Raw genomic sequence first — 25,405 nt, 5'->3', positions numbered from 1 at the left:
AGCGAGTTAAAAGTGAAAATTTCCTTATACATATATGATAAAGTGATGAAGGGCTTTTGCATTTTTTTTATATTGTGGCATTATACTATTTTTGGAGGAATGTTCCTACAAGGGACAAACGGTGATATGAACTGGTATATGTAAGATATATAGCCCTTAGGGAGCCTTACAGAAACGGAGTAGTTTGGTTGGTTCTCGAGGCGGTTACCCAACCTATCCTAGCGATGTCTTGGTCGGATCGAGGCATATACCTGTATCGAGATCGTGGACATTTCATATATGATAGGATATTGGATTAGGATCATTAGACGTTGGTAGCCGAGACAAACTACGTGTACCCGATTCTGCAAGGAATTTGCTAGCAGAAGCCGCACGTGGAGGAGAGCCCACTCGATCCCACGCGGGTACTGGTTGGAGAATTTCTAGTTGGGCTGGTTACTAGTGGTGTTTTAATGCAGGTTACCGTGTGGCTGTTCGTGTAAACTCCTACGGTAAGTAAACAAGTTTGGCGTGCCGTTGGGATCGTTGGTGTTACGAACGTCAAGCCATCGTCGATGTCGAAATTGTTTCCCAAGGTAACAATAGAGAATGGCACAATTCCAGAAACAATTCCAGAATATGTAGGGAACATGTAGGGAATATGTGCATACTATCAGGAGATACTTACCAGATATGTGAATAGCCCGAAGTATTGGATATTACAGTGGCTATTACATGCATCGAACCTGAGCAACCTAAGCTCTTTTTTTATGACGCTTTACTTATTCAGGTAGCTAAGTACCTTCCTACTCCACCATTCAGCCAGGTCGTCGGGATATTTCTGTGTCACTTCCTCCGGAACCAACTCTGACTAGCTTCAGCGCTAGTCCTGCTTGGTTGATGCACCTTGCCCAATCACGAATCAAATTTCACATGAAACCACCAACTCAAAGCGTGGCATCAGCGTGGATACGCGTAGGTACCTGGGCAGTTTGGGGTACTCAGGTACACTGGTACAGCACCTAACGCTAAGAAATGTAGCCTACTAGGTGCACTTCCCCTTTTTTGAATCAGATTGGCAGAGGGAAACATTTTAGGTTAGGAGCTCATCTCGTGTAATCGTCGAGATGTTTGAAGCTTGACAGATTCACCTTCTGATTTTTACATCGATTTTTCTTCGATGATGTGTGCTGTGTACACCCTTGCCAGCGAATATTGTTGAAGCTGTGACAGTTTATCGTTCTAGACATAACATCAGTTTTTTTATATGTTCATGCGTTAACTGTGGAATATTCCTTCAACAATCCTCAATTCTGCACGGAATCGCACTGTCGTCTGATCTTCAACAGCATCCGGGGGACGGCACAGAGACCCTTTTTTTAATCTGCATCGACCGACCCAATTTTGCGAACAGCCCGTTAAACGCCCTCCCAGAAAGACACCACTTGCGCACTACGCACGTCTTTTAACCAAGATCTGTTCCAGCACGATAATCGCGAACTGACCACTCCGTCGCGATTCGACATTCATTCGCTATTCACATTTACATTCTCTCGAAAGGTCAGTTGGTTTGTTTTGTTCGTTAAATGATATCTCTACTTCGTCGTATGTACAGAAGGTGTTTCAATTTTTCTTTTCTTTTATAAGATAGTTCTTGTCGAATTTCTTGGATTGTATGTAATCGCACGACTTCTAGCTGTTGCGCTCTCCTGCAGGGCGGTAGATCACAGAGGTAAAACTCTCGATTGGCCCATTCATCCTTTCATTCTATCTCAGACTTCCACTCTGGTTTACGTAGCACGTCGGAGAAGGTACCAATTGAGGTGCCATACGGTCCAATCCAATTTGCGCCCACTACCACCGACGCGCCATTCAAGACCAAGTAGGAAGCGAGGAAAATGAGAGCTTGAAGCTAGTTGGTTGGTTACAACTGCTGCAGCTTCCTTGGTTCACCTTCTACCCCCTACCTATCTGGGTAGCATATTTTATTCTAAAGGGCGCTTTCTTTTCCCCTTAATGCGCCAGACGCCACCAAGGGAAAAGGGACGAGAAACATCTGCGATTTTTCTGTTATTTCCATCAGTTCTGTGTCAGTCGTGACGTCCTCGTCCACGTCGGCATAGAGTTGACTTTAATTTATCCCAAGACGATACGATCTTAATAACAGCTGGCTGACTTTAATCTCTGCGACTTCTAGATAGTTTCGAATTACTTTACGTTGATCGTCTGCCACTTGGTTTTGTCCATTTGCCCTCGTTCTTTACCCGGCAGTAGAATCTGTCTAAGTTGAGATACCCATTAATCAACTGGTTTATTGAAGTATAAACCATAAAACCATCCATTCAATTTCAGACTGGGAATAAGAGACGGGACGTACGATTCTTAAGATTCGCACGCGCATCACTGAACTTTCAATCGAACTTGGATCTACCTGCCACACACCTTTAGGTACATCGAATACGAGATCGAAGGATACTCTTTCCCCAAATCAGACGCAAGCAACAACCCTTTTTCAGTCGCCCGCCCTCCTTTACCGTATAGAGGTACTAGAATAATTGCGAATACACCTTCGCAACCCCCTCACCGGGAAAGTCATTTGGCAAATTGGGCAGAATAAGGAAACACCGGTCTTGTAGTCTGAACTTATTTTCGAGCTATAAACCGTCTAGTTGCGGTACCTTTTCACCTATTTTCGTCTACGAAGATACATATCCCCAACGGGATCCCGGTACTTATCATCATTACGTCGTTACCCGTCGTCAATACGATCATTTGAATCTTCGATAGTACCCGACATCCAAGTCTGGATAGCTATTTGAGTTTCTAGCACAGGCTAGCTAGTTTTGGAAGAATTAAACTATGAGCCAACCGCCTCGTCGATCTAGTTTCGGGATGTTGCTTCGACGCAGTAAATCGGGTGACCTCGGCAAGGGGAAGAAGCACCAGAAAGACCAACACAGGGAAACCGTGCCCAAATCTCCTCCACGTCTTCCAGCTCTCTACAATGGTGCTCAACCTCCTCCGCCTCTACAAAGTTTTGGAGGCGATTATCGTCCAGATTCCATAGCAATCGTTTCTGGAACCGCTGACCACTCGTTTCACCGTTATCCCCCCAGAGCATCTATCGATCCTGGTCGTCCTTCGATGTCTTCAACTTTTGCCAGTCCTCCAGTACCACCTGTCCCCAACGGAGCTTGGGTCGATCCCTACGCCCGCACCGAAAGCATGACGCACCGTGGCCGATACAGCTATGCGAGTAGTGCCGTTAGCACTATCAACAGCCCGAGAAGAGTTCGTCGAAGGAAGGATCCTACTCCTTTCAAGTATGTTTTTCCCCCTCTATTTCCTCATATTCTTTTCCTCTGTACTCAGCTAAGACTAATAATTGATTCACAGTGTCTTGATCGTGGGTACCCGTGGTTCCGGAAAGACCTCGTTCCTCGAATTCCTCAAGACTTCTCTAGCTCTACCAGCTAAGAAACGATCTCAGCGATCGACCGAGATCGAGCAGGAAGTTACTGCCAATGCCACTCCTTCGGGCGGCTTCGTACCACACTACCTCGAGAGCGAGATTGACGGAGAGCGCATTGGATTAACCCTATGGGATTCAGAAGGTCTAGAGAAGAACGTAGTAGACCTACAATTGAGAGAGATGTCGACCTTTTTAGAGAGCAAATTTGAGGAGACGTTCGCTGAAGAGATGAAAGTGGTTCGATCCCCTGGCGTCCAGGACACGCACATCCATGCAGTGTTCCTTATCCTAGATCCCGCCCGCCTGGACCGCAATATTGCTGTTGAGAAAACTGCATTTGCCAATGGTCATGGTGGGAAGCACGAGCAGAATGCAGGCCGCATTGTAGGCGTCCTTGACGAAGATCTCGATCTACAAGTCATGCGAACTCTCCAAGGCAAGACAACAGTGATCCCGGTAATTTCAAAAGCCGACACCATCACAACTGCCCACATGTCCGTCCTCAAGAAGACAGTATGGGCTAGTCTTAAGAAGGCAAATTTCGATCCTCTTGAACCGCTTGGACTTGACGACGATGACGAGGCTACGCCGGACTCTAGCAGAATCGACGAGGCCGAGGAAGAAGATGAGGAGAGTGAAGAAGCGGCAGAACCAGCAGAGGTTAAGGAGGACAAGGAAGATTCTGCTATCGTGGAAGATGATGACGTCGATGCGGATGAGGATGAACTTCCAATTCAGGGTAGGGTCTCGCCAGCCTCAAAACGCCGATCGAATAACTCCACCCGTCGATCTAAGTCATCTCAAGAAGAGACAAATGACGAGTCTCCTTTCCTCCCAATGTCTATCATCAGCCCCGATATTTACGAGCCCGGTGTTGTTGGTCGCAAGTTCCCTTGGGGTTTCGCGGACCCGTACAACGAGGAGCACTGCGACTTCACTCGCTTGAAGGATGCTGTGTTCAGCGAGTGGCGTGGTGAATTACGTGAGGCTAGCAGAGAACAATGGTATGAGGGATGGAGAACTAGCCGTCTTAAGCATCGACAACCCGCAACCCGACGTCGGTGAGGCTGAAAGCCGAATTATCAGCCGGCTGGTTGATGAGACATTTCTCCACGCTTAGCACGTTTTCTTCAACGTTTTATGTTACACTGTTGTCATAGCATACCCACTCAAGATTTTTTTCATTTTTCAATATACCACGACGACGTTGTTCCGGTCAGCCAGAGAGAAGCAGGGAAAGGGTTCCATGGGCGTTGATTCTAGGCTCGGGTTACTACAAAATGTTTTCTTCTAGCTTGATCGACAACGTCAGCAGTATGGTGCCATGTCCACCATTCAATTCTTTTGTATGACAAAACACTACTACTACTACTACTTCCCACATTCTAGACTCAGTTACTCTCTCAACAGGCGATTGCTGGCACGCAATGGGGAAAACGTACGGATCACACACACTTCCACATTTTTTCTTGGCAACTCAATATATTCTTGGTCTGCTTCTTCTTTTTTACATCCACTACCTAGGCCCCTTACTACGTGTGCGAATGCTAGGATGTTTTCACTTTTTTACTACTTCTTCTTACGCGTGTCTTTTTAACGCTACGTCTTTTTTTCAGTCGATGCTTTGAGGATATCCCACGTGCAGAGTGAGTTTTTAGTATGCGGAGGGATGGCTCGCGGGTGTTTTGCTGCCGAGGGATTCATGAGGTCCGGGGGTGGGGATGGTGTATCAGAAGGCTAACCTACCTATATTTACGGTACGCGGAAGCATCGAAAAGGAGAGTTGGGGAGGTGGTGGATTCACTCAATTGCTGTTTGCTATTGATACGTCGTGGTAGTCTGTTAGGTTATACGACATGCCTTTTGAGCAGTAGGTCGGAGTCGGCAGTGGATAGCAGAGACGAACTTTTTGTCTTCGAGAAATTTTATTCCCATTTTCTATGGTGCCTTTGTGGTTTTTGCGTTTGATTTGCTGTGATGTGGCTTAGGGTTTATGTGAGGCGAGAGAGATATGATTGGCAAATATGCTTCATGGTACGTAGGAGGCGTTGTGCTAGGTCATACATGCTAGTTTCCAGAGGTAGGTCGTGCCCCCATTATCTCAAGCAATAAGGGATATTTTACAATTATACATATCACACATCACAATATCTTGGAAGGATCCCTCGAATCAAGTCGGGTTGTAGGGAAAGGAACGCGATCGTAAATTAGCTATCGGATGCCCAAGTGCACCCAGGGGGGAATCGTATCTGCGTGAATACAAAGCGAGAACCATACAGCCACATCGTGCCAACGGCGGAAGCATAGTATCATGACCGACCAACGCCCATTACACTCCTAATCAGTCAGACGAATATGCACCGCCAGCGCGATTTCCAACGCCAACAATTTTCATTATCTGCAATTTTACCACCGCCGGAGATATCGACCGACGACAAGCAATATGGAAAGGGTATCGAGATCTTGAGGCGGGCCGCCATCGTCGGTTACGTGGATTTTCTTCATTTTTACTTGTTCAATATTCCTTTTCACCCGCAATTCCATGTCCAGTCGTTATCATCCTGCCAGTTAGAATTCTCCTTGCTCCTCCCCATAGCCAACTCGTGTATTAGAATGCTATTGCAAACTTCGATTAACTTCGAGGGAGTATTTGGAGAAATTAGCGGGAACCATGGTGTTCGGTCGAATCCTCGGACTTCTTTTTCTTCGGAGGAACGACGTACTTGGGAAGGCGGGGGTTCGGCGTGATATCTGGGTGGTTCGCGAGTGATTGGTACATGACGCTCAAGAGAGGCTTGGCGTGCTCATATGTAGGGATTTCGTTAATCTCATCGATCGAGAGTTGTCGGTTGTCAACTCTGCCAGCAGTCTTCTCGCCTTCTTGAAACGTAGAACCGACGGCGCGAGCGACATCGCGGCTGTTTTTCTCGTGAACGGCCATGTCGAAGTCCTGGTTGATCATCGCATTGCCAGAGTAGAAGTCTCGATGAAGGTTTGCTTGGTGGGTTGCCTGCCATTGGTGCGTTCCCTGCAATGCAATCGGATTCTTTGACTTCTCTTGTTGTGCCAACTCCTGGAGACGGAGCTCTGCCCAGTTGTCTGGGATCGGGTGGTAGTTGTTGTTGAAGTCCGCTGGGAATCCATTGGGGAAGAACTTTCTCGCTTCTTCGTAGGTAAGCGTGTCGACCATCTTGCTACTACCGCTGTTCTCTCTACCCTTATTCATCGCGGGATATTGTTGAGCAGAGGGAGCTCTGCTTAAAAGTGACGGGGTAGGCTGTCGATTCATAGGCTGTGGAACTAACGGGGGCTGGAAGAATGCAGAAGGATACTGCTGAGAACGTGGAACCACATCCTCAAATGATTCAGCGATGCGTGGCTGGTCGAAACCCTTTTGCCAGTGACCCGTAGAGGAGCTAAAAGCAGAAGTTCCCTTCTGGAAGGCATTCGTAGAGTTAGAGGAGGATGACAAGAATTGACGCTGGCCAGGGGGACCTGCAGTCAGGGGGAGAGGTGCACCATGTCCCTTGGACAAGACAGCTGGATAACTGTCGCGCTCACGGCTGGTATAATCACTAATGTTCGGGTTGAAAGATGCGAGGGGTCGGTTGGGAAGACCAGATTCATTGACTCTATCAGATTGGAGTAGGCCCTCCGCGCCAAGCGGGTCAGAACGATTATACTTGAGACCAGCACCGAATCCAGGAGGAGGAAGTAAACCTCGATTCTCCTGAGTGGTATCCGACTTCTGGTACTGAAGGGACGAGGGGGCCTGTCTGGCTCGAGTGAGAAGCTTCTGGGCAGCCTTTTGCATGGGGTTAGAATAGGAGGCCAGGTTGGTTACGCTCTTGGTAGGCATCCGATTGAGGTAATTGAACTTCATCTCTTCATCGTTGTCACTGTCAGATCCGTCGTCGCCATCATAGTGCTTGGTGTTTTCGTCTTGTTTACCAGCAAGGACAAGTTCATTGGAGGGCTGGTACAAGTTGGAAGACTGCTGAGACATGGTCGTCGAATAAGAAGAATGATTTTCCTCTAATTCCGCAATGCGAGCGAAGAGTTGTCGATCGGGAGGAAGAGGACTAACGGCTCGGTCAAAGTTTTGTTGTAGGGGTGAATAATATTGTGCAGGATGGTGGGTGACGATAGAAGGGTTATGATCAAGTGAGTCGGGCGCAACAGAACGAAGAGTACGACCGCGACGCATCGGTGGCTGCATTGGAGTGGTCTGAGGGTGCCAGACAGAACCAACAGTTGTATATTTCTGACTGGAACTGCATTGCGATGACTGCTGGGACATATTCATCTCCATTGTGACTGACGTGACTCACGCTCTCTCTCAAGTAGAGAGAAAGGCGGATGGGGAAATATCGGGTGTATTCACAGGGAATGGAAAGAAATGTATGATGACTAGGTATTTTGTGATTTGGGTGGAAATGATGATGGTGAAGAAGTTGAGATGAAAGGAAAGAGAGTGCTTTACCCTTTTTTACTAATCCCTTTCCAACTATCGGCAAGAACTCTCATGATGTATCGATACTATTACGGGGATATGTGCTCTTTTTTCATCTCAACGACTGCGTAGTTGCCAACCTATAAAGATATTGTACCTAGTTATGGGTTAGGGTTGTTTCATTAAAACTATAAATAATTCGAAAAGAAGGTGGGTTTGGACGAGAAATGTTATAGTAATATGCCATAGGCTTAGGGAAGGAAGCTGTCGTGAAGTATATAAAAGGAAGGTACGACTAGAAGATGATGTCGTGAATTTACTTGCCAATTTACCTAGCTTTGCCCCCCTTCTGCACAATAGATGGCATCTTGTTATTTTGAGCACTTTGAACATCTTCAATACTTTCCCCACTCGATCTACTTTCATTTGACTCTAATATCATGAGACAAACATGATAGCGACTTCGGACTGAACAGTTGGTAGATTAGCTGGTAAATCCAAACCGATCTTTGGAATATGGCCTCCTAACTGACTCAATTTGTCCCAATCTGCTCCCAACACTGTTCTTTGCAAGGTAATAGAGCGATGACGGAGAAATGACCATATCCGACAAGTCATTCAGTTCTCGATTGATTCCCTTCTGATCCATTTACAGCACATGCGATATCCTTAGATGTTGTTTGCGTTCGAAACTAAGTTGTAATTAGAACTGGAGCCTTATCCGGTCCAAGAACTACCTGGAAGTCATATAAAGGCCATGGACGCATAAGTTTGTTGATGAGCTCGGCTAAGCTCCTCCAGTCACCAGTCACCAAAGTTTGCTTTTGCCACGTCGTCCTCCTACCATCTCTAGACACCGCTATTGATGATTCAAACATAGGTACTCGATAGTTAACCTTGGATATGAGACGAAAGGGCCGGTACCTATATAACAGCCTTCCCAGCGAACCCAAAAACTCTTGTTATAGTAAGTTATGGCATGAGATGGTATTCGTAGCTCTAGAGCTAATTTCACCATGGTGGCCAACAAGGAATCTACCAATCCCTGCTATCATGTGAGAAGTCAGACTTCTATGCCGGAGCTCGGTTGAGGTTCTACTAAGACGGTTGAAGATGAGATAGGGATTAAGCATCTAAACAACCAACCAGAATAGATAACGGTAACCCCGTATTATCGCCTGGGCCTGCTTGGGTTGCGGGCATCGGAATCGGGACCCGGCTCTCGAATTTTCCTTGCGAACGACGTACTCCAGGTATCGCCAAGTTCTGCAGACACGACGTCTCCCAAACCCTAGTTCCAGGGATGCGTATCTCCTAATGTTTAATTACCAATATGTACATTGCCATGTACGTGGTATGTTAGGTCCATGAAAAACCAGTTAAAGAGCATATATCGGAAGTGTACCTCTTGGCCTTCTCCAAGGACTCGAAGTGTAGCAGGTTATGGACAATAAGACACGTGATGTCCTCCATACAACTTGTATCCAGATCATCTGATAATGTGAGCGTCGATACTTCTTAATGGTACAACAGTTGCACTAACTAATATGATACAGATGCGTTGCGAGCCCACCAGTCACATCGAGAACTCGTGTCGATGCTGCACTGCTTACGAGAGCACAGCCCAGCGTAATCCATCTGGGCTGCTGGGATGCGGTGCAGTGCAGTCGGACTTAAGTTATCTTGGGTATCGTCTACCGTGGATAGAGTTAAACGGTTCTGCATATTACGTCTTACGGTACGCGTCTTAGACACCCCCGTGAGATTGAAGAGTAGTAGAGAACCTAGCCACCTTGCCTTTGCAGTCAGCAGCGAACGTAAGGCTCTAAAAAGAGGAGATTGACATTTTAGGAGGTTCGATAAATGTCTTATAGGTAACTGTGCGTCTACGCCTGCTATTTTGGGGAATGCTCATGACCGCAGAACATGAGTAAACACTAGGGTCCGGGTCTTGCCATTACAAACTGTCAAGGGTGTGACGCTGTGGCTGGGAAGGATCGAGACTTGCTAATCCTCGCCCTTTTCTGCCTCAGCCTGCAGAAACTGACTGTCAGAAGTTTGAGAAGTCTGAGGGATGTCTGGAGGAAACATTGTTCAACGTTAGTGAGTGCAAAGTGCTACCATTAACCTTAGAGGCTATCTGAAATTTGGCGCAAACAGTTGGTTTTGACCACGCATCAATTATGGCTGTTGTTGAACAGAACTACGCGACTTGGGGACCGCAGCAGCTCCAATCTTGGTCTTTGCGTCTGACAAAGTGCAAGATCCTGCATTGAAAGAGGTCAGAAGGATCTTAAAAGGTGCGCAAAGGCTGAAAAGTCTGCGGAGGGGCCGAATTCCCGAACGCCTCAACCGTGATTATATCTGATGTATTGAGCAAGCCGTTCCCAAATCTTGTCATCACTAAAGCAGCAAAGATGGCACGACGTTGAGCCATATTCTATCGCTTCGGACACGTATTCATCCAATGGGAATTGAAGCGTTTAGCCCAAATGCAAGAAGGGACTGAGGGAAGAGTAGGGTCGTTAATATAAAATTTGTCCTCGAAACGAACAACTTGTCGTCTCTCCTTTCGCTAAGGTCTGGGGTCGTCGAATCATCGAATGTTCTAGGAATACATACAGTATTGTACCTAGGCCTAACCTAGCGAGGGTGGGACATGGGGGATATTTTTAAAAAAAAAAGTCGACTGCTGCATCTTTTTACATACAATCCCGTCTAGGTTAAGTTGGTACGGGGCATCCCACCCTTCCCGTCTGTGGAGATAAAATAGACCATTCCTATTTGCCATCTCAGCCGAAGGAACTTGGCATATTACCAGAATTAGTAAGACCAACTCCTCTATTTCTGTGGCGCCAGGGATTTGAGGATACATATGGTACTCCCCCCCCTCCATCTGGTCAAATACATACATACCTCGAGGCGTATCTTGACCGTCGGCCGAAGCAAGGACACACAGAGAAACGGAGAGACTTCTAGTTGCATAAGTAACTCGACTGAGATCTATCCGATTTCATGAGCTGTTGTGTTGCATACTTGTGTTAACCTCAAGCACGCTACGCAGGTTTGGCAGACAGGTTGCAAGCCTCCCCCGGGCTTCGGGAACGGCCAAATAGAAAGATAACCCCTGGACCTGGACCTGGACCCGGCCCCCGTTACTTGGACCACTGGACCATCCACCATCCATCAGCTTTCCCTCGACTGGACCTGCTGGACTTACATATTACTGGGAGAACCGAAAATAATAATAACACCATCGAACCGCCGGTTTCGCCGTGGAAACTTCTCTTTGCTTTTCTTCTTACGCTACTCTGCGACCCCTACGCAAATCCCCATCTGTATTATAGATCTTTAGCGGCGACCGAATCTACAATTCAACCTAGACAATGGATTTCTCGCATACCTTTTACGGTGGAGCTCATCCCTATCACTTTATCGGGATTCCTCCCTTGACCCCATCCCATTCCAATTCAGCCGCATCAGACGAGTTCAACAATCACTCTCCACACGTTAGTACTAGCTCTTTACTACTTTTGTTTCAGCCTCAGGACTATGTGACTCTACCATGACAATGGAGCACTGATCCTTTTTGCGATGTTTAGGATGTTTACGATGGGCTCCAGAACAATGAGCAATTTCAACAGAACTTCGAGTCCTACGCCCATTTCAACCAGCAACCTCAGGCCTTCCCAGGTCCTCCGGGCCCTCCGACACCACCGACGCAGTCCATCCATGGCCAGAATGGCCAGAGCCAATTACAAGTAAACGGCCTTTCGGAGAAGAATAGTCAAGTCGATATACTACCGATGGCTAAGCCGGATCCCGACGGAAGCAGACAGACGGCATCTAACTCGGACGAGGATGACCTGACGCCTGCCCAATCCCGTCGTAAGGCGCAAAACCGAGCTGCGTGAGTAACACCGGAACTTGGATCGGATGAAGGATCTCGCAGGAGATATATCTTTCGAAAGACTCAGTTGTAGACTAACGTAATGCGAATTCATAGTCAGCGCGCATTCCGAGAACGTAAGGAACGTCATGTCAAAGACCTCGAGGCAAAGCTGGCCAACTTAGAAGCGCAGCAACATCAGACAGCAAGCGAAAACGAAAAGCTAAAGCGCGATCTACAGAAGATGAGCACAGAGAACGAAATCTTACGTGCCACGTCTAGCGTCCAAGCTCAGAATGGCTCCCTGTCACCGCAACCCACGACGACTACGGGTCCCATGCAATATAACCCCACGGAGTTCTACTCAGACCTCCTTCAGAACCATGCCAACAAGACCCCAAGTCACCGCATAGTGGAGTCTGGTGGCGAACGCCTCCTAGCTGCCGGCGCTACGTGGGACTACATTATTAACCACGAGATGTTTAAGAAAGGCTTAGTGGACGTTGGCGATGTGAGCCTACGTCTCAAGTCCCAGGCAAAGTGCGACGGACAAGGCCCGGTCTTCGAAGAACGCGTCATTCTTCAGGCCATCGTGGAAAGCGTCGCTAGCGGTAGCGACGAGCTATTATGAGCAACTACGTTTTGCCTAGTTGGGTCTTAAAGGGGTTTGGTCGGCGGAAAAAGGATTTGGTCGAGATAGCGACAGGGTTTGACATATGGGAGAGACGCACTGTTTCAAATTCGCCTAGGAGTGCGAACAGAGAGTGATGATTATATTCGGGACATTACCCAATTGTATCTCAGTCTTATTGAGATGACATATTTACGTTTGACGAAGGAATGGAAGCGGAAGCATTTGTTGTTGGGTATTTTTGGACGGTTTATTTTGCATCGAAACTATACTATACGTTCTGCGGAATCGATGTGGACGCCACTGCCTCTCCCGACATCGACAATGCAAGATAGGAGAGCGACGAGCGGGTGTCACAAACAAGCGTACGAGATATAAGGCAAAGGGAAGGATGTTGGAGGGAAATGATTTACGGGAACGCCAAACCTCAAACATGGACGGGGAGTTTCTGGTTCGAGGGTACATTATACGGGAGGGTGCTTTTTATTTTTTATTCTATTATCTTTTTTTTTCGAGAAACAAAAACAGGATACGAAATTAAAGGATAGGATACCAAGCATCATGGTTTTTCCTCCATTCCACTCTTGCTATTCTTGTCTCGTTAATTTGACTGGTGTTTTCAGCAACTGGGCAGTTCGCTGGAAGCTATATAAATACTCTATATCTAGGTACCTATCGATCTATTGTGGCTTTTTAAGGGGGGCTATTACGTGCATTGAGATGGGAAATGGTTTTTGTTTGCTACTTATTGTTTTCTGTCGCTATAGGGATTGGACTTGGAGGTGTTTGTATCTAGGCAGGACTTTGAATTCGAGAAATCTACAAAACCTCTGGCGTTTTCTTCGCCTCGTGTGAATTACTAAGTAGATAGGTCGTATCGCCCCTTTGGCCAAGGAGGAAGACGGATCGCAGTGGAACGAGAGGCCTCCCCATCCCGTCTTGGGTTCAAGGGGTTCTACCGAAGAACTCTCTCATTCTCATAGAAGATTACGAGTCTGCCGAGCTGATGCCGGCATCTACTGTCTCCCTCAACAGTCGCCGACATATGTACGGACGTCGGATCAGATAAAGGGGGAATGGGCAAATTAACCCTCTATCCAACCAGTCAGCCAGTCAGTAAAGCCATCGTCTAGACTATCTATGTAGATAGATAGGTAAGCAGGTAGGCTATACTTCCCTCAGATAATATTTCCCCCAATCCCCTCCACGTTCCATGCATCAACGGAGTTCGAGATCGTGTGTCGCCTCCCCCCTCCCCACCTACGTGCCATCCATACGACTCCACTAGCTCGGCCCCTGGAGCTAGCGATCTGAGCCAGACTCCGAACCGGCCGTTCCCGTGTGTCTTGTCTTTCCTTACCTACTGGATGTCTCTCCCTATGTACATACTCACCTACCTACCTACATACATACATACATACATACGTGGGTTAGGTAGTGGGCAAGTCGCCGCGAGGTAGGTATGCATCGCTCGCCCCGCGCCTTATCAATCCCGACTGTCGGAGTTTCCTCCACGTTTCGTCCCTGACACGATTTTCGCTTTTAGAAGCCTATCATACGTTTATTTTTATTTTTATTTTTTTTAAAGAAAAAGAGATTTGGGTGAGCCAGCGCCAAGCGTCCACTCGGTAGCGAAGGTCGGCGGGGGACCGCGCGTTAGATTGGAAGGCTGGTGTATCTGCCGCGAAAGGCCGAATCCTACGTGCGGACGGGGGGTGGGTATACGTCGGCGACGGGGCCGCAGGACGACGACGACGAAGAGAATGGTATTGATGGGAGAGAGGTAGAGGTAGGGAGAGGGATAGGGCAATTATTAAGCGGACCGTGTACGTATGCGTTGCCGGGGGGCTAGAATTCTGGGGTTCGCGGTGGTGCTTATAAATCGGGGAGAGCTGTTCGCCTCGAACACTCTGCGGTGCTGGGTTTCGCGCGTTAGCGTTAGCGTAAGGGGATGATGGATGCTATGTGGGATATGGGGATGTAGGTATGTATGTGTGTGGGGAGGTATGGATGTGAAGAATGCGTAGGTAGCTGTCGATGGTATGTTACCTACGCTATGCATATATGTCTAGGCATGCGAGTGGGATGGTAGGTTAGGTACGAATGGTAAGCTAGATATGCCTACCAGGTGCGCAACGGCGATGTAGGTGAAATCATGTAGCCCTACGTATCATACAGATAGTGGCGGAGCAAATACTGTAACTCGCCCGCTGTAACTCGGACCTGTGACTATCGAACCTTTTTCCTTCGTCGCCGCTATCTACCGCGCTGAGAGCAGAGAGCCGAATTCGTTTCAGATCGATGGAGGGGACGTGCTTGTCTGTTACCCAGATAGCTATCTATAGATTCTAGACCTAAATGATAGATCTAGGCTGGAGGGTAGTTATCTAGATATCTGTTTTCGTTAGTTGTGGCGAGGATAAGATAGGTATGATGGTCGAGGAGTAGTAGTTGGTGAGGTAATGAGGTGATGAATAGGCTACTTAGTTAGGTGATGAGAGGCCAGAAACTCGACCGACATGTATAATGGAACATTGGCCTATGTGATTGATACCTAGGTATGTTGCATGGCATAGTATAGTTCGAGAACTCGTGCTCAACAAATTTCCTTCGTGCAGGTGAAAAGCATCTCTTGCTTGCAGATAGAGAACCCGTAATGGTAGTATCTTGGAACGCCTACATGACCACGTGTGTGCCTCGATTTTATATCCCCACGTGCCATGTAGCCTCAGGTCGGTACCACATTGAGCCGGAACCAGGACCAGGACAGCCACAATTCGAGTCGATTATGATATTTCCATTCTGATTGGCGACTATTTTTGTCTCATCCTCGATACACACTTCTTGCCCGAGGTAATTGGGGAAACAATCTACCTAACCCGGATCAAAAGCGCCGGCTAGGAAGAATACAACGTTGAATTAGGTAGTTAAAGATTATTATGTGAATTAATTGAAAGAGTTGTCAGGAAATAGCCTTTCGCCTTTCCCATCTACCAGTCATTGCTTCCAAGCAGATATCACAACTTCCCCCTTTTCGTCTCATGGGTATACTGAATTCTAAACAAGCAACCATCGACATTACAAGTAAGGTACCTAAGCAATGTAATAAACATTGTAGAGCAGATTAGACACTTCGCGCTCATCATCCCATCGTTACCCCGTGTATATTCCTCTCAAAACCTGATATTGCTTCTTCCGTCTAAGCCCCGTAGGCAACAAACCCGCAAAATTCGTAGCCCCATGCATTAAATTCGTAAAAAATATAGGATAGGGGACATCTATCCCACATCCCATATCCCATATCGGAAGAAGTTCTAACCAAGAAGAGAGTATCAAGCCTTTAGTCACTGACCCCTTTCCCGACTCCTTTCCTTCCCCCTTTCCCTAACATTCATTCATTCATCCCCCCTTTTTCTTAAGCAAGGAACCTCAAACCCCAATCCTCATTACCAATTTCTAAACCCCTTACCTAATTCACCTTCTTCGCCCCATTCCCATTCCCATTCTCATTCCCATTCCCATTAGCCTCCTCCACATACGGGTGCTTAATAGTAAGACACCAAATATCAAGGTAATCGCAAATCGTGACAATAACATCCACAACAAACGACCCATAAACCCCAATCGCGGTGCCCAACATGCAGAACATGAACGCGACCTGGAACACATCGGAGCCAAGAGCACTAGGCCAACCGGAAGCCCAGCCGACGTGTTCCTGGAGGATGGGGCCTAAACTGTCGATGACGCCGTAGCCAAGAGGCAGGGCTAGCACGTTCCAGTACGGGAAAGGCAGCTTGACGAGGTGTGCGGTGATGACTTGGCCGACGCTGTACGCGTTGATGAGACCTGCCAGGATGACGAAGGGGACAAGGTGCTGGGTGCGGATGAGCGGCTGTAGGTACAGGTACGCGACGACAAGGACCCAGGTGCCGAAAAAGGGCAGCAAGCCGAAGAGGGCCCAGCGGGAGCGGTCGCCGCGAGCACGGCGGGCGCGGATGACGTTGCGCGCGGACTCGACGGTGTTGAGGACGAGGACGATCGTGCCTTGCACCATGTACCATTGAGAGAAGGACAGGTTGTAGATCTGCGCGGGGATACCGAGGGTCTCTGGGACTTTGAGCGTTGCGAACATGCTTTGCTGCCAGAAGGAGGCGCCGCCCATGTATCCCGTTAGTGCGTACACGCCGACGAGGATGAGGATGCCTTCGACGGGCCCGTTGACGATACCCAGGGTGAGGGTCTTGGTGTGGTATTCGTCCCAGGTTTGAACGTAGAAGGTATTGAGGGCTATTTGTCTAATTGTTAGCATTTATCTCTATCTATTAGGTAGATAGTGTGAAGTTGAGAAGCTCGGAAGCTCGGGATTTGGGTACGTACATGCGAAGAGCACGGCGACGGTGTACCAGCTCTGTCCCATATTCTGGGAAGCGGCGAAGATGAGGACTTCGAGGGAGGTGTTGAGGGCGTCGACGCCATGGTCGAATAGCTCGCCGAGGGGTCCGCTTTGGTGGGTTCGTCGACTAGTAAGAAATACATTAGCTCTCTATCATCTCATCTTGTGCAAGAGTATCTTGTTTCTTGTTTTGATAGTACATACGCTTGAGTTCCATCCACCGCATCAAAAGTTTGGTAAAAGAACAGACCAGCAGCCCATGAATAGTAAACCCATGGCGGGCAGTCCTGGTCGAGCATGGGGTTATACCATAGCAGCGTAAAGAAGTTGGCAACGACGAACATAAACCCCGTAAGTGTGATTAGATTAGGGGCCATCCACATGGGAAAGCATTTGATGACGAAGTTTGTGTAGAATGGCTTTAGGATGTACTTGGATGTCAACGAGTGGTCGACTCCGGAGTACTTGTACGCCTTCAGATTCGGCAGGAATTCCTGCCGTACGTACACCATCTTGACTTGGTGATGCCGTCGATTATTTGGCTAAGAATGTCTTAACTCGGTTCTCTAATGAACGTAAGGCTTCGGCTGCGGTGGCGATGTTACTGGAAGCTTTGGTTCAATTGTCGATTAAGCGACAGATGGTAGCGAATGATTCCGTCTTGAATGAGACAGAATGTCGCCTTTGTGTAAAGATACCAGCCGTCCGGATTCAAAGAGGGACACTGTTGTCGATAGTGGGGCTATCTTCATCAATTAGATGAAATGATAGTGAATTGTTCTTTTTCTTTAAAGACTATCGTGCGAACTGACATCCGCTAGGGCAACGAACAACGAACAACGAACAACGGAAAAAAGTAAAAAACGTCATGGTTGTGCACAAGTGTCAAATCTAAGACCCATCTTCAAGAATTTTAGTGGGTTCCAATTAGCGCGACTGATTTGCGCGTCTGACGTGTTAATGGGGTACAAGGGTCCCTAAAGTTCGCGCCATAGTACCCCTGCAACCACTGTAACCCCTGTGACTCTACCAAACCCTATCACCCTTGTCAGTGTATAACCTCAATGCCTGAATTGATTCATATCACCCGATCGATACACCTGGCATGAACCAAATCAATTTTCATTATTGATCAATTCATATTCTGGTTTTGTTACGGCACTCAAAGGCCTACCAAGACATTCTTCTCTCCCTCTTCTTCTCTTATAAACATTGGGGATTCGGTCCTTAGCTCACCTCAACTCGAGTCCTCTCACTACAAGCCCTGCCACCCGCCCCTTTCTCCATACTCTAATAATATGCATAACCTACCAGGTAGGTGAGATACCCTCAAAAACCGAAAGGACATCGCTCATCATTTTTTGCAGAAACGCCTTTCCAGAAACCTTCATTATTATGCCACGGACGCTACCACCATCGCAGCCACGTTCTCCTCTTCGCTGCGTACTGTGATCTTGGTTGTTACGCCCGACTTGGATGAGTATGCCATCCTGACATGTGCCACTACTCTTCCACCGTTTACTGTCTTGCCGAGAAGCTTCAGTTGATGTGTTGTCTGGTTGACTGGTACGTCTGTGCCTTCTAACGGTTGTAGCGAAAGTGCTTTGGCGAGCTGTTCCGTAGCGTCTAGTGTCTAAAGTTAGCTGTGCTGTTGTAGAGTAATAAGACAAAAATAATAAACACTTACCTGCAATGCTGTTCACACCTGACAATTGCATAGTCTCCTCAGCCTCTTCGCCGGCGGCGCCGACTTGCTCCCACACGTGGTTGAAGTTTCCTGCAAACGTGGGTATTACGTAATCACTACCCGCAAGATCGAAATCTGACACCTCGTACTCATCATCGTAGCCGGTCTCCTCAGGCTCATTCGTAGTAGGGTCGATCTCCTTACTCGTAAACTTAAGTATGTTGGAGAATGTGGCTGTAGGTAACGATCCTTCGCCGCCAATCTTCTTGAAGGCTACGTAAATCTTTCCGGGCTCGCCTGTAGCAAGCTTCTCTGCTTGGATAATGAATACTTCCTCTAGTTCTTCCTCGTCAGAGGGTGTGGCTACAACAGACACATTCTCGAGAACTGTTGCTTCGAGAGTGTTCTTAACCTCATACTGAAGTACAATATGCTCTTTGAAGATATGCTTGACAACAGATACGACATATTCTGTCTCGGCCTCGGTCAGTTCGACAACAGGAGACGACTTGAGGACGCTGCCGAATTCCTTCATTTCTGGGATAGCCATAAGCTCTTGGGCGTACTTCTGAGCCGCAGCAACCGCCGAAGCTTGCGCCTCGGGGCCTGTCGTTGCCGTCTTTGTGGGTCCTGTCTTGGGCGGCTTTAGGGATGGCGTAGTTGCGGTAAGCTTCTTCGTCCTGTCCTCGGCATCTGCTTGTTCCCGGGTGACGACCGGGATCTGGGCGATATCGAAAGGATTTTCGAAAGCTGACTTGTCATCCGAGGTCACATACATGACAAGTTGATGTTCGAAGTAAGGAAGAGAGAACATGTTTTCTGGGATACTCGTTAGTATTTCAATTCGTCTATAATGGATAAATATGTACTCACCGTTCTTGATGAAGCGATCACCTAGGTCATCTTCCTCGTGCATTAATCTAAGGTTAAGTGCAGCACGGTCACGGACCTCGTCATCAACATCATCCAGGCACCGAGTTAGTAGGACATCGACACTACGTTTTACCTCGGGGTCCTTCTGGCCTACGCCGAACTTGGCTAGAGCAGTAACAGCAGCCGCCCTCACTATGGCGTTTTCGAGAACAACTCGGTTGTAAATATATCGGATGTACTTGGTGGGTTGAGAGGTCTTAGGTCCTTCTAGACCGAGTAAGTGTAGGATGCGAACGGCCAGCTTGGTAAACTCGCAGTCTTCGATGAACTCGCAGAGGTGAGCGAGAGCATCTTCCTTAGAATCCGGCACGAATTTGATAAGATCGAACATGCTTTCCACTACAGCACGCTTGAACTCATAACCACCCTCGTCGCGCAGAATACCGCTGAGGAAAGCAAGCATGCCAGCCTGTTTGCTTGGGAACTTGAGGCAAAGCGTTCGGATAGCCTCAACAATAGTGATCTTGAATTCGTCCGTGATTTCGGACATAAACCCAGTGATTTGCTTCATCAATCGATCCACACTCGCTTCATTACCGGTCTTCAAGAGCGTAGTGATAGCAAACGTAGCGATTGATCGGTTGCTATTCGAGATGAGGGCCTCGATATCGGGGTTGCAAACGTTGACCGCTTGTGGCTTGAAGGAGGCGAAGTTATGCAGAATTCGCAGGGCAGCGAATTTAGTGACAGCGCGAGGCGAAGAAAGGAATAGCTGCAAGACGTGGACGGCTTGAGTGACCTCGGCATCCGTGACGTCTCTTATATCGCAGATCGCCTTAGCAGCCTCGAAGTTAACCATTTCGCTCTTGTGCCTTAACCATCCATCTAATAGTTGCATCATGGGTTTTCTGAGTGACTGATCCTCCTCAGCTAATTGCGCAGCTAACCTGACTAGCATCACTATGGCGGCAGGGCTCTTAACGGCACCGGCAGCACCGAATTGTTGCACCATTTTGACTAGAGCCATCCTATCATGTGCCCGCATCTGGTATAGAAGACCAATGGCGTGGTACTGGGTCATAGTCGAGTTGTTGACTGGGAGGGAGGCGGAAGAAGATGAGAATCCTAAAGAGAAGCCCCCGGAGGACTTGGTTGAAGCTGCAGCCTCCTGGGTTTCGGACTGCCACCGTCGAACGACATCCTTGGCGATAGGTAGGAGGTGGTAGGAGGATACGAGAGCGGCGGAGGATACTGAGGGGTTCTTGTCGACTATCGCTGTCTTCATCACACGCTCGATCGATTGGACGGTGGTCGCCTATATAACATTAGTATGCCGTGTAGGTTAGGGCTACTAGAGTGTCTGGTAGTCTCACGTCGATAATGCGACACAGAGCTCGGATAGCATTTGGTCTATAAATTGCGTCTGTGCTACCACCAGTATCCTTCATTATAGTGCTCGTGACCATAATAATATCCTCGGCGGAGTTGGCAATCTCCTTAATGACGAGATGGACCATCTGTCGCAAGCTGGCATCTTTATTTTGGAATAGCTTCGAAATACCGAAGAATAGGGTGGTGGCTTCATTTGTCGGGAACTTCTCTCCGGTATATAATAAGAGAGCAATCTTCGTTAAGAGTATGCGACATCTTCGGGGTTGGATAGGGGAACTGTTAAACAATCGAGCTTCATACAATTTAGCTGGCGATCTAGCGGAGAGGACAGCTAGGAGGTAGAATTGAAATAAACGTACCTTCTTGGAAAACCTGGGTACGGTCGACCTTGACCAGGCCGAGGTCGGCATCTTCATCTTTCTTGCCGTAACTCATGATGGGCGGTGAGACGGCTTGGATTGAGGGTGAAAGTTGAAGAAGATCGCGGTTCGTTGGTCTAATTCTCGAATTCTATTAACACATAATTTCGGGCCACCACATAAGGTTTCCTAGTATTAAGGAATGAGCGACGTTGCAACTGCTTAACTAAGTCACATGACAAAGACCCACCTAATCCACATCTTGGTACGTACTAGGTACTAGGTACCTATGTACCCCTTTATAGCCCCTAGGCCTCACTTATATTTATTTTCCACTTCATTATTTACAAATATTAAAAATATCATCTAGTTAACTATTATATATGGGATGTATAATTCTTTAATTCCTTTTTTGATTCTCTATATATAATCAATGACCCCTGGCTGAATTATATAGGAGTTTCATCACGTTATCTGCATATCCTTCTGTGCCACCATATTTAGCTATGATTTCTTGTATATCCACGGACGAGGTTGAACAAGCTCTTTTCCTACCAAGTAAACCGGTATTTCTTGTGCTCGGTATCCTCAACATCTCAGTTTCTAACTCCCAGCCACAATCTGTTGCAATCTTTGTTACCCACTCAACGAGTGACGAGTACGCCGATGGTGACTTGTTCTGAGCCTTTGGCGCCGGCGCTCTAAATCTTGCGCCAGTTAGGCTATGACTGCAACATGGTATCATGATAAATGGACAGTCCGACAAGGTAGCAAGTATTGGTGTCCATGGTGTCAGCTCGTCGGCATGATTAGAGATAATGAAAGTTCCTTTAGGAAATAAGCCATCATGGATAATATTACTATTCTCTACGCCGGAGACTGTCTCGCCGTTCTCGACACTTGCGTTAGCTATATTCGGGTCATAGCCGATGATAGAGGGAAGTAAGACGTGCTGCCGAAGAGTCTCCTTGGGCTCAGATTCTTCGTTCAATATACGGGAATAATTCTCCCAAGATTTGCGTTTCCGTGCGTCAAATCCCCATCCCAGGTAACCTTCCTCATGGAGGATGTACACCAGAAGGCCATTACCACAGCCGATATCAACAAATCCAGGGAAGGGAGAGTCTTGGTACATCTGAGCCCAGAGCTCGATCAGGAATGCGGCAATACTCAGATCTTCGAATACATGCTTGGAAGGATCTGTGACCTCGGCCCAGGTCTGGATAAGCTGTCGGGCGTATTTTTCCTTTAATCGAGCATACGTATTTTGAACAGACACCTGAGGGATGATGGTGTCATGGTGAACTCGCTTGACGTACCCTGCCTTCGTCCCTTCTCCGTGCTTGTGAAGCATTCCCAAAAGGTTGAGGCCAGTTCTCGCCAACTTTGGCGAATTGTCTTCATTATCAAAGAAATGGTAGTGAATGGACACGGAGCCTTCTTTGCTCTCGGTACTCCATTCATGAAGAAATGCCATACCTTGTATTTTAGGATGATAAAATGGTATGTCAACCGGAGATGATATATGGGGTTTGTAAACAACCATAGAGCGCTCTATATTATCCGGTCCCTTGCCATGGTATATTAGACAAGTTTGATCTAAGGGTTGGTCTCTTAGAGTGTTCCTGGGAATAAGTTTCCGTACTAATACCTTATCAAGGTGCATATCTTTGAAGCTGAGGATAGCTGACCGTGTGATTGGGGGATCAGTCGATATCAGTTGATCAGGATTCTTCTCGATCAAGATGTCGGCCCGGAATAGCCAGTTGGAATTGATATTTGGATTGCGAATGAAGTTCATCATGACTTCGAAGAAAATTCGCGAATCGAACTCACAACTCTTTCGGAATAGAGGTGTCCATCTTGACCCGGATGAATCTTCGATTAGGCTTGGGGAATTTTCGGTGAACTCTTCCGCCTCAAACCCCATGATAGAGCGAAGTATGATATGATGGGTCGCCTTCGATATCTGTTATCTGCAGGACATGCAAATACCTAGTATTGGAATTTGGATAGGCAGATGGTAGACGACCGATAAGTTGATTTAGGACAAGACACAACAAGCTGACATAAGTACGGCTATCCAGTTGGATTTATCAACGACTAGACCGAAGTTCTAGATGTGTCCGTTTTGAAGCAGGCCACATGCAATCGTGCAGGGGTCTAGCTGCTAATAAAGGTAGGTATCCTCGTGCAATGGAGACAGGATTTTCCTAATGAGGACGAAAGTTTGGGGAATCGATTGTCTAGACGCCCAGATAGTGTAGATAGGTTCCCAAGAAATGCCCGTGGGAATGAGAGTATTCGAATGCCACGTTAAAATTGTTTGAGATCTTTAATCGTAATAGGTACTTGGACGACAATGTCTTTTAAGGTTGGTTTAAATTTTGAGTTTTGTTGTGGCACATGCCGCTATCTAATGTTGCCAGTTGGTGCTTGATTGTGCAATACAATTGTGTGACATGTGTTTTGGTGCATATTTCCGGCATTTGTAACTTCCAAGTGACCTCGAAGCTGGAACTTAACCAGTGAGGAGGCGAGCTGTACAGAGATACTTTCGCCTACTCCGCAAAATGTTAGAAAAGTTAGGGGCTAAGGGGTGGGCGGTAGGGGGGAGAAGTTGCCTGATAAGGCCACTATTTTCCATGGGTGTCACAAATCTTCCACAGTTAGGAAAGGCTAGGACAGGGAAAGAGCAGCCAGTCCAGCCAGCCAGGTGCCAATAGCCCCACCACCCCTTGCCGATTTGCAAAATTGATCCACAAATTTTGCCCCTCCATTCACTGCCACTTGCTAATTGCGGCCTTTCTCGTCTCCCTCTTTTCTACTTGAACCCACCCACCAACAAGCAACGTCAATTCTATCTTTTAAACATTCATCCATCATCAACAAAACAATCCGCACATAAAAACATCATTCACCCACACCGCCAGTCCCATAAACCATCGTGAATAAATCCCATATACACATTCAACTCACAGCGAGGCCACTAATCTAGTCGTCTGTCGCTGTATTTCGAGTTCGTCTCAACAAACTATTTCCCCAAGTCACCCCCGTGAATTCGAGTTTATGTCAATCGAAAACCTCAAGACCTATGGTACGTGCTATCCAACCACCAATTCCCAATTCCAATTAAATAGGAAGGGCTCTGTGTAATCTTCGAATCTAATGTCGATTCTCACAAATCACATTTTGATTCTTGTCACTTTTCTCACTGTTATTGTTGTCTCGAGCTATCGGATAGTATCCCTTGTTTTGGTAACGTGTACTAATCTACAATACGATAGACCCCTTCGCCGAAGCCGATGAGGATACAGGTGAATCCAAGCAGTCACAGAATTATATCCATATCCGCATCCAGCGTACGTACCTTCCGCAAGTTCGATATCCTCGAGCCTCCTGCCCTTGTGTATCACGAACCTACACGACGCCTTTCCCCGACCCCGCCTTCGCATCATCATGTGAAACCATTGTACTAACTTGAAATTTTTAGAGCGGAATGGACGTAAAACCTTGACTACTGTCCAGGGTCTTCCGAAGAAATTCGACCAGAAGAAGATTCTGAAAGTTATCAAGAAGAAGTTCGGTATGTTGTCTTTCTCATGGTCTTACTCGCATTTAGTTATGATTCATTTGACTGACTTGACATTCCCTCGATAGCCTGCAATGGAACCATCGTGAACGACACCGAGATGGGTGAAGTTATTCAGCTACAAGGTGACCAGCGCAAGGATGTGCAGGAGTTCCTCGTCGACAAGAAGGAGGGTCTAGAGCTTGATCCTAAGACTATCAAGGTCCACGGATTCTAAGCCGGTCATGTTCACACACTAACCGTAACGCCCATTACCGATCACGAGATACGCAACCGGATGGTCAGCCTTGCATATGTCAGTGCCTTGGACTGCTATGCGACGGCATCGATAGCTGTTCGTTGCATCGTGCCGAGGGCTGCACTATCGATCGAGGCGTTTACGGAATGGTTAGGACATGATACCCCTTGTTGACTTCTAAGAGGCTTCTTGCTTTCAGATCGATTTGGCGAGGTTGAGACTCGTTTTAGGAACGTGTTACTCAACACTTTTTTTTAACAGAGATGAGGTACTATGGCTGGCTTGGACTTGCAAGGCACTCTCGTTCTCGGTTCTGCGATAATAGCATTGCCTATAAATCAGAACAGTCTCTTGGAATGCTGATGATAATGTGAATTATGATGTGATTCTAAATGAAGGAGTAGCATGCGCCTCTGACAATATTATTACGTACTTGCCCAATTAACG

The 25,405-nt window shown here is 47.3% G+C and overlaps 7 protein-coding genes across 7 annotated transcripts; 3 read left to right on the top strand and 4 right to left on the bottom strand.

Annotated features, from left to right (window-relative positions):
* Nucleotides 1-2,352: 2,352 nt before the first annotated feature.
* Nucleotides 2,353-4,813, top strand: GGS22DRAFT_126080 (uncharacterized protein). The gene is made up of 2 exons (XM_047958344.1): nucleotides 2,353-3,302; nucleotides 3,376-4,813. Exons 1-2 carry the CDS (start codon nucleotides 2,839-2,841, stop codon nucleotides 4,514-4,516), a joined length of 1,605 nt encoding a protein of 534 aa, XP_047820055.1. The 5' UTR covers nucleotides 2,353-2,838; the 3' UTR covers nucleotides 4,517-4,813.
* A 1,070-nt stretch (nucleotides 4,814-5,883) lies between these two features.
* On the bottom strand, nucleotides 5,884-7,961 carry GGS22DRAFT_126062 (uncharacterized protein). Its single transcript, XM_047958343.1, has one exon. The coding sequence runs from the start codon at nucleotides 7,761-7,763 to the stop codon at nucleotides 6,111-6,113; it is 1,653 nt and encodes a 550-aa protein (XP_047820054.1). The 5' UTR covers nucleotides 7,764-7,961; the 3' UTR covers nucleotides 5,884-6,110.
* A 3,228-nt stretch (nucleotides 7,962-11,189) lies between these two features.
* GGS22DRAFT_125974 (uncharacterized protein) lies at nucleotides 11,190-12,516 on the top strand. Its single transcript, XM_047958342.1, has 3 exons — nucleotides 11,190-11,413; nucleotides 11,507-11,814; nucleotides 11,911-12,516. The coding sequence occupies exons 1-3, from the start codon at nucleotides 11,291-11,293 to the stop codon at nucleotides 12,422-12,424; spliced, it is 945 nt and encodes a 314-aa protein (XP_047820053.1). The 5' UTR covers nucleotides 11,190-11,290; the 3' UTR covers nucleotides 12,425-12,516.
* A 3,206-nt stretch (nucleotides 12,517-15,722) lies between these two features.
* On the bottom strand, nucleotides 15,723-17,481 carry GGS22DRAFT_125970 (Choline/ethanolaminephosphotransferase). Its single transcript, XM_047958341.1, has 3 exons — nucleotides 17,022-17,481; nucleotides 16,802-16,944; nucleotides 15,723-16,711 (listed from the first exon to the last, which is right to left on the bottom strand). Exons 1-3 carry the CDS (start codon nucleotides 17,327-17,329, stop codon nucleotides 15,894-15,896), a joined length of 1,269 nt encoding a protein of 422 aa, XP_047820052.1. The 5' UTR covers nucleotides 17,330-17,481; the 3' UTR covers nucleotides 15,723-15,893.
* A 252-nt stretch (nucleotides 17,482-17,733) lies between these two features.
* GGS22DRAFT_160281 (Coatomer, gamma subunit) lies at nucleotides 17,734-21,283 on the bottom strand. Its single transcript, XM_047960901.1, has 5 exons — nucleotides 21,129-21,283; nucleotides 20,751-21,061; nucleotides 19,378-20,692; nucleotides 18,505-19,323; nucleotides 17,734-18,443 (listed from the first exon to the last, which is right to left on the bottom strand). The coding sequence occupies exons 1-5, from the start codon at nucleotides 21,202-21,204 to the stop codon at nucleotides 18,211-18,213; spliced, it is 2,754 nt and encodes a 917-aa protein (XP_047820051.1). The 5' UTR covers nucleotides 21,205-21,283; the 3' UTR covers nucleotides 17,734-18,210.
* A 252-nt stretch (nucleotides 21,284-21,535) lies between these two features.
* Nucleotides 21,536-23,549, bottom strand: GGS22DRAFT_160280 (DUF1613-domain-containing protein). The gene has a single exon (XM_047960900.1). It carries the CDS (start codon nucleotides 23,056-23,058, stop codon nucleotides 21,559-21,561), a length of 1,500 nt encoding a protein of 499 aa, XP_047820050.1. The 5' UTR covers nucleotides 23,059-23,549; the 3' UTR covers nucleotides 21,536-21,558.
* A 398-nt stretch (nucleotides 23,550-23,947) lies between these two features.
* Nucleotides 23,948-25,399, top strand: GGS22DRAFT_160279 (anaphase-promoting complex subunit Apc5). Its single transcript, XM_047960899.1, has 4 exons — nucleotides 23,948-24,225; nucleotides 24,416-24,490; nucleotides 24,622-24,714; nucleotides 24,789-25,399. The coding sequence occupies exons 1-4, from the start codon at nucleotides 24,198-24,200 to the stop codon at nucleotides 24,935-24,937; spliced, it is 345 nt and encodes a 114-aa protein (XP_047820049.1). The 5' UTR covers nucleotides 23,948-24,197; the 3' UTR covers nucleotides 24,938-25,399.
* Nucleotides 25,400-25,405: the final 6 nt, after the last annotated feature.

The sequence above is a fragment of the Annulohypoxylon maeteangense genome (genome assembly GCF_022496945.1).
Source record: "Annulohypoxylon maeteangense strain CBS 123835 unplaced genomic scaffold GGS22scaffold_6, whole genome shotgun sequence".
In the NCBI taxonomy this organism is placed as follows: domain Eukaryota; kingdom Fungi; phylum Ascomycota; class Sordariomycetes; order Xylariales; family Hypoxylaceae; genus Annulohypoxylon; species Annulohypoxylon maeteangense.
The sequence above is the reverse complement of the archived record's forward strand: the minus strand, read 5'-3'. Positions and strand labels throughout refer to the sequence as shown.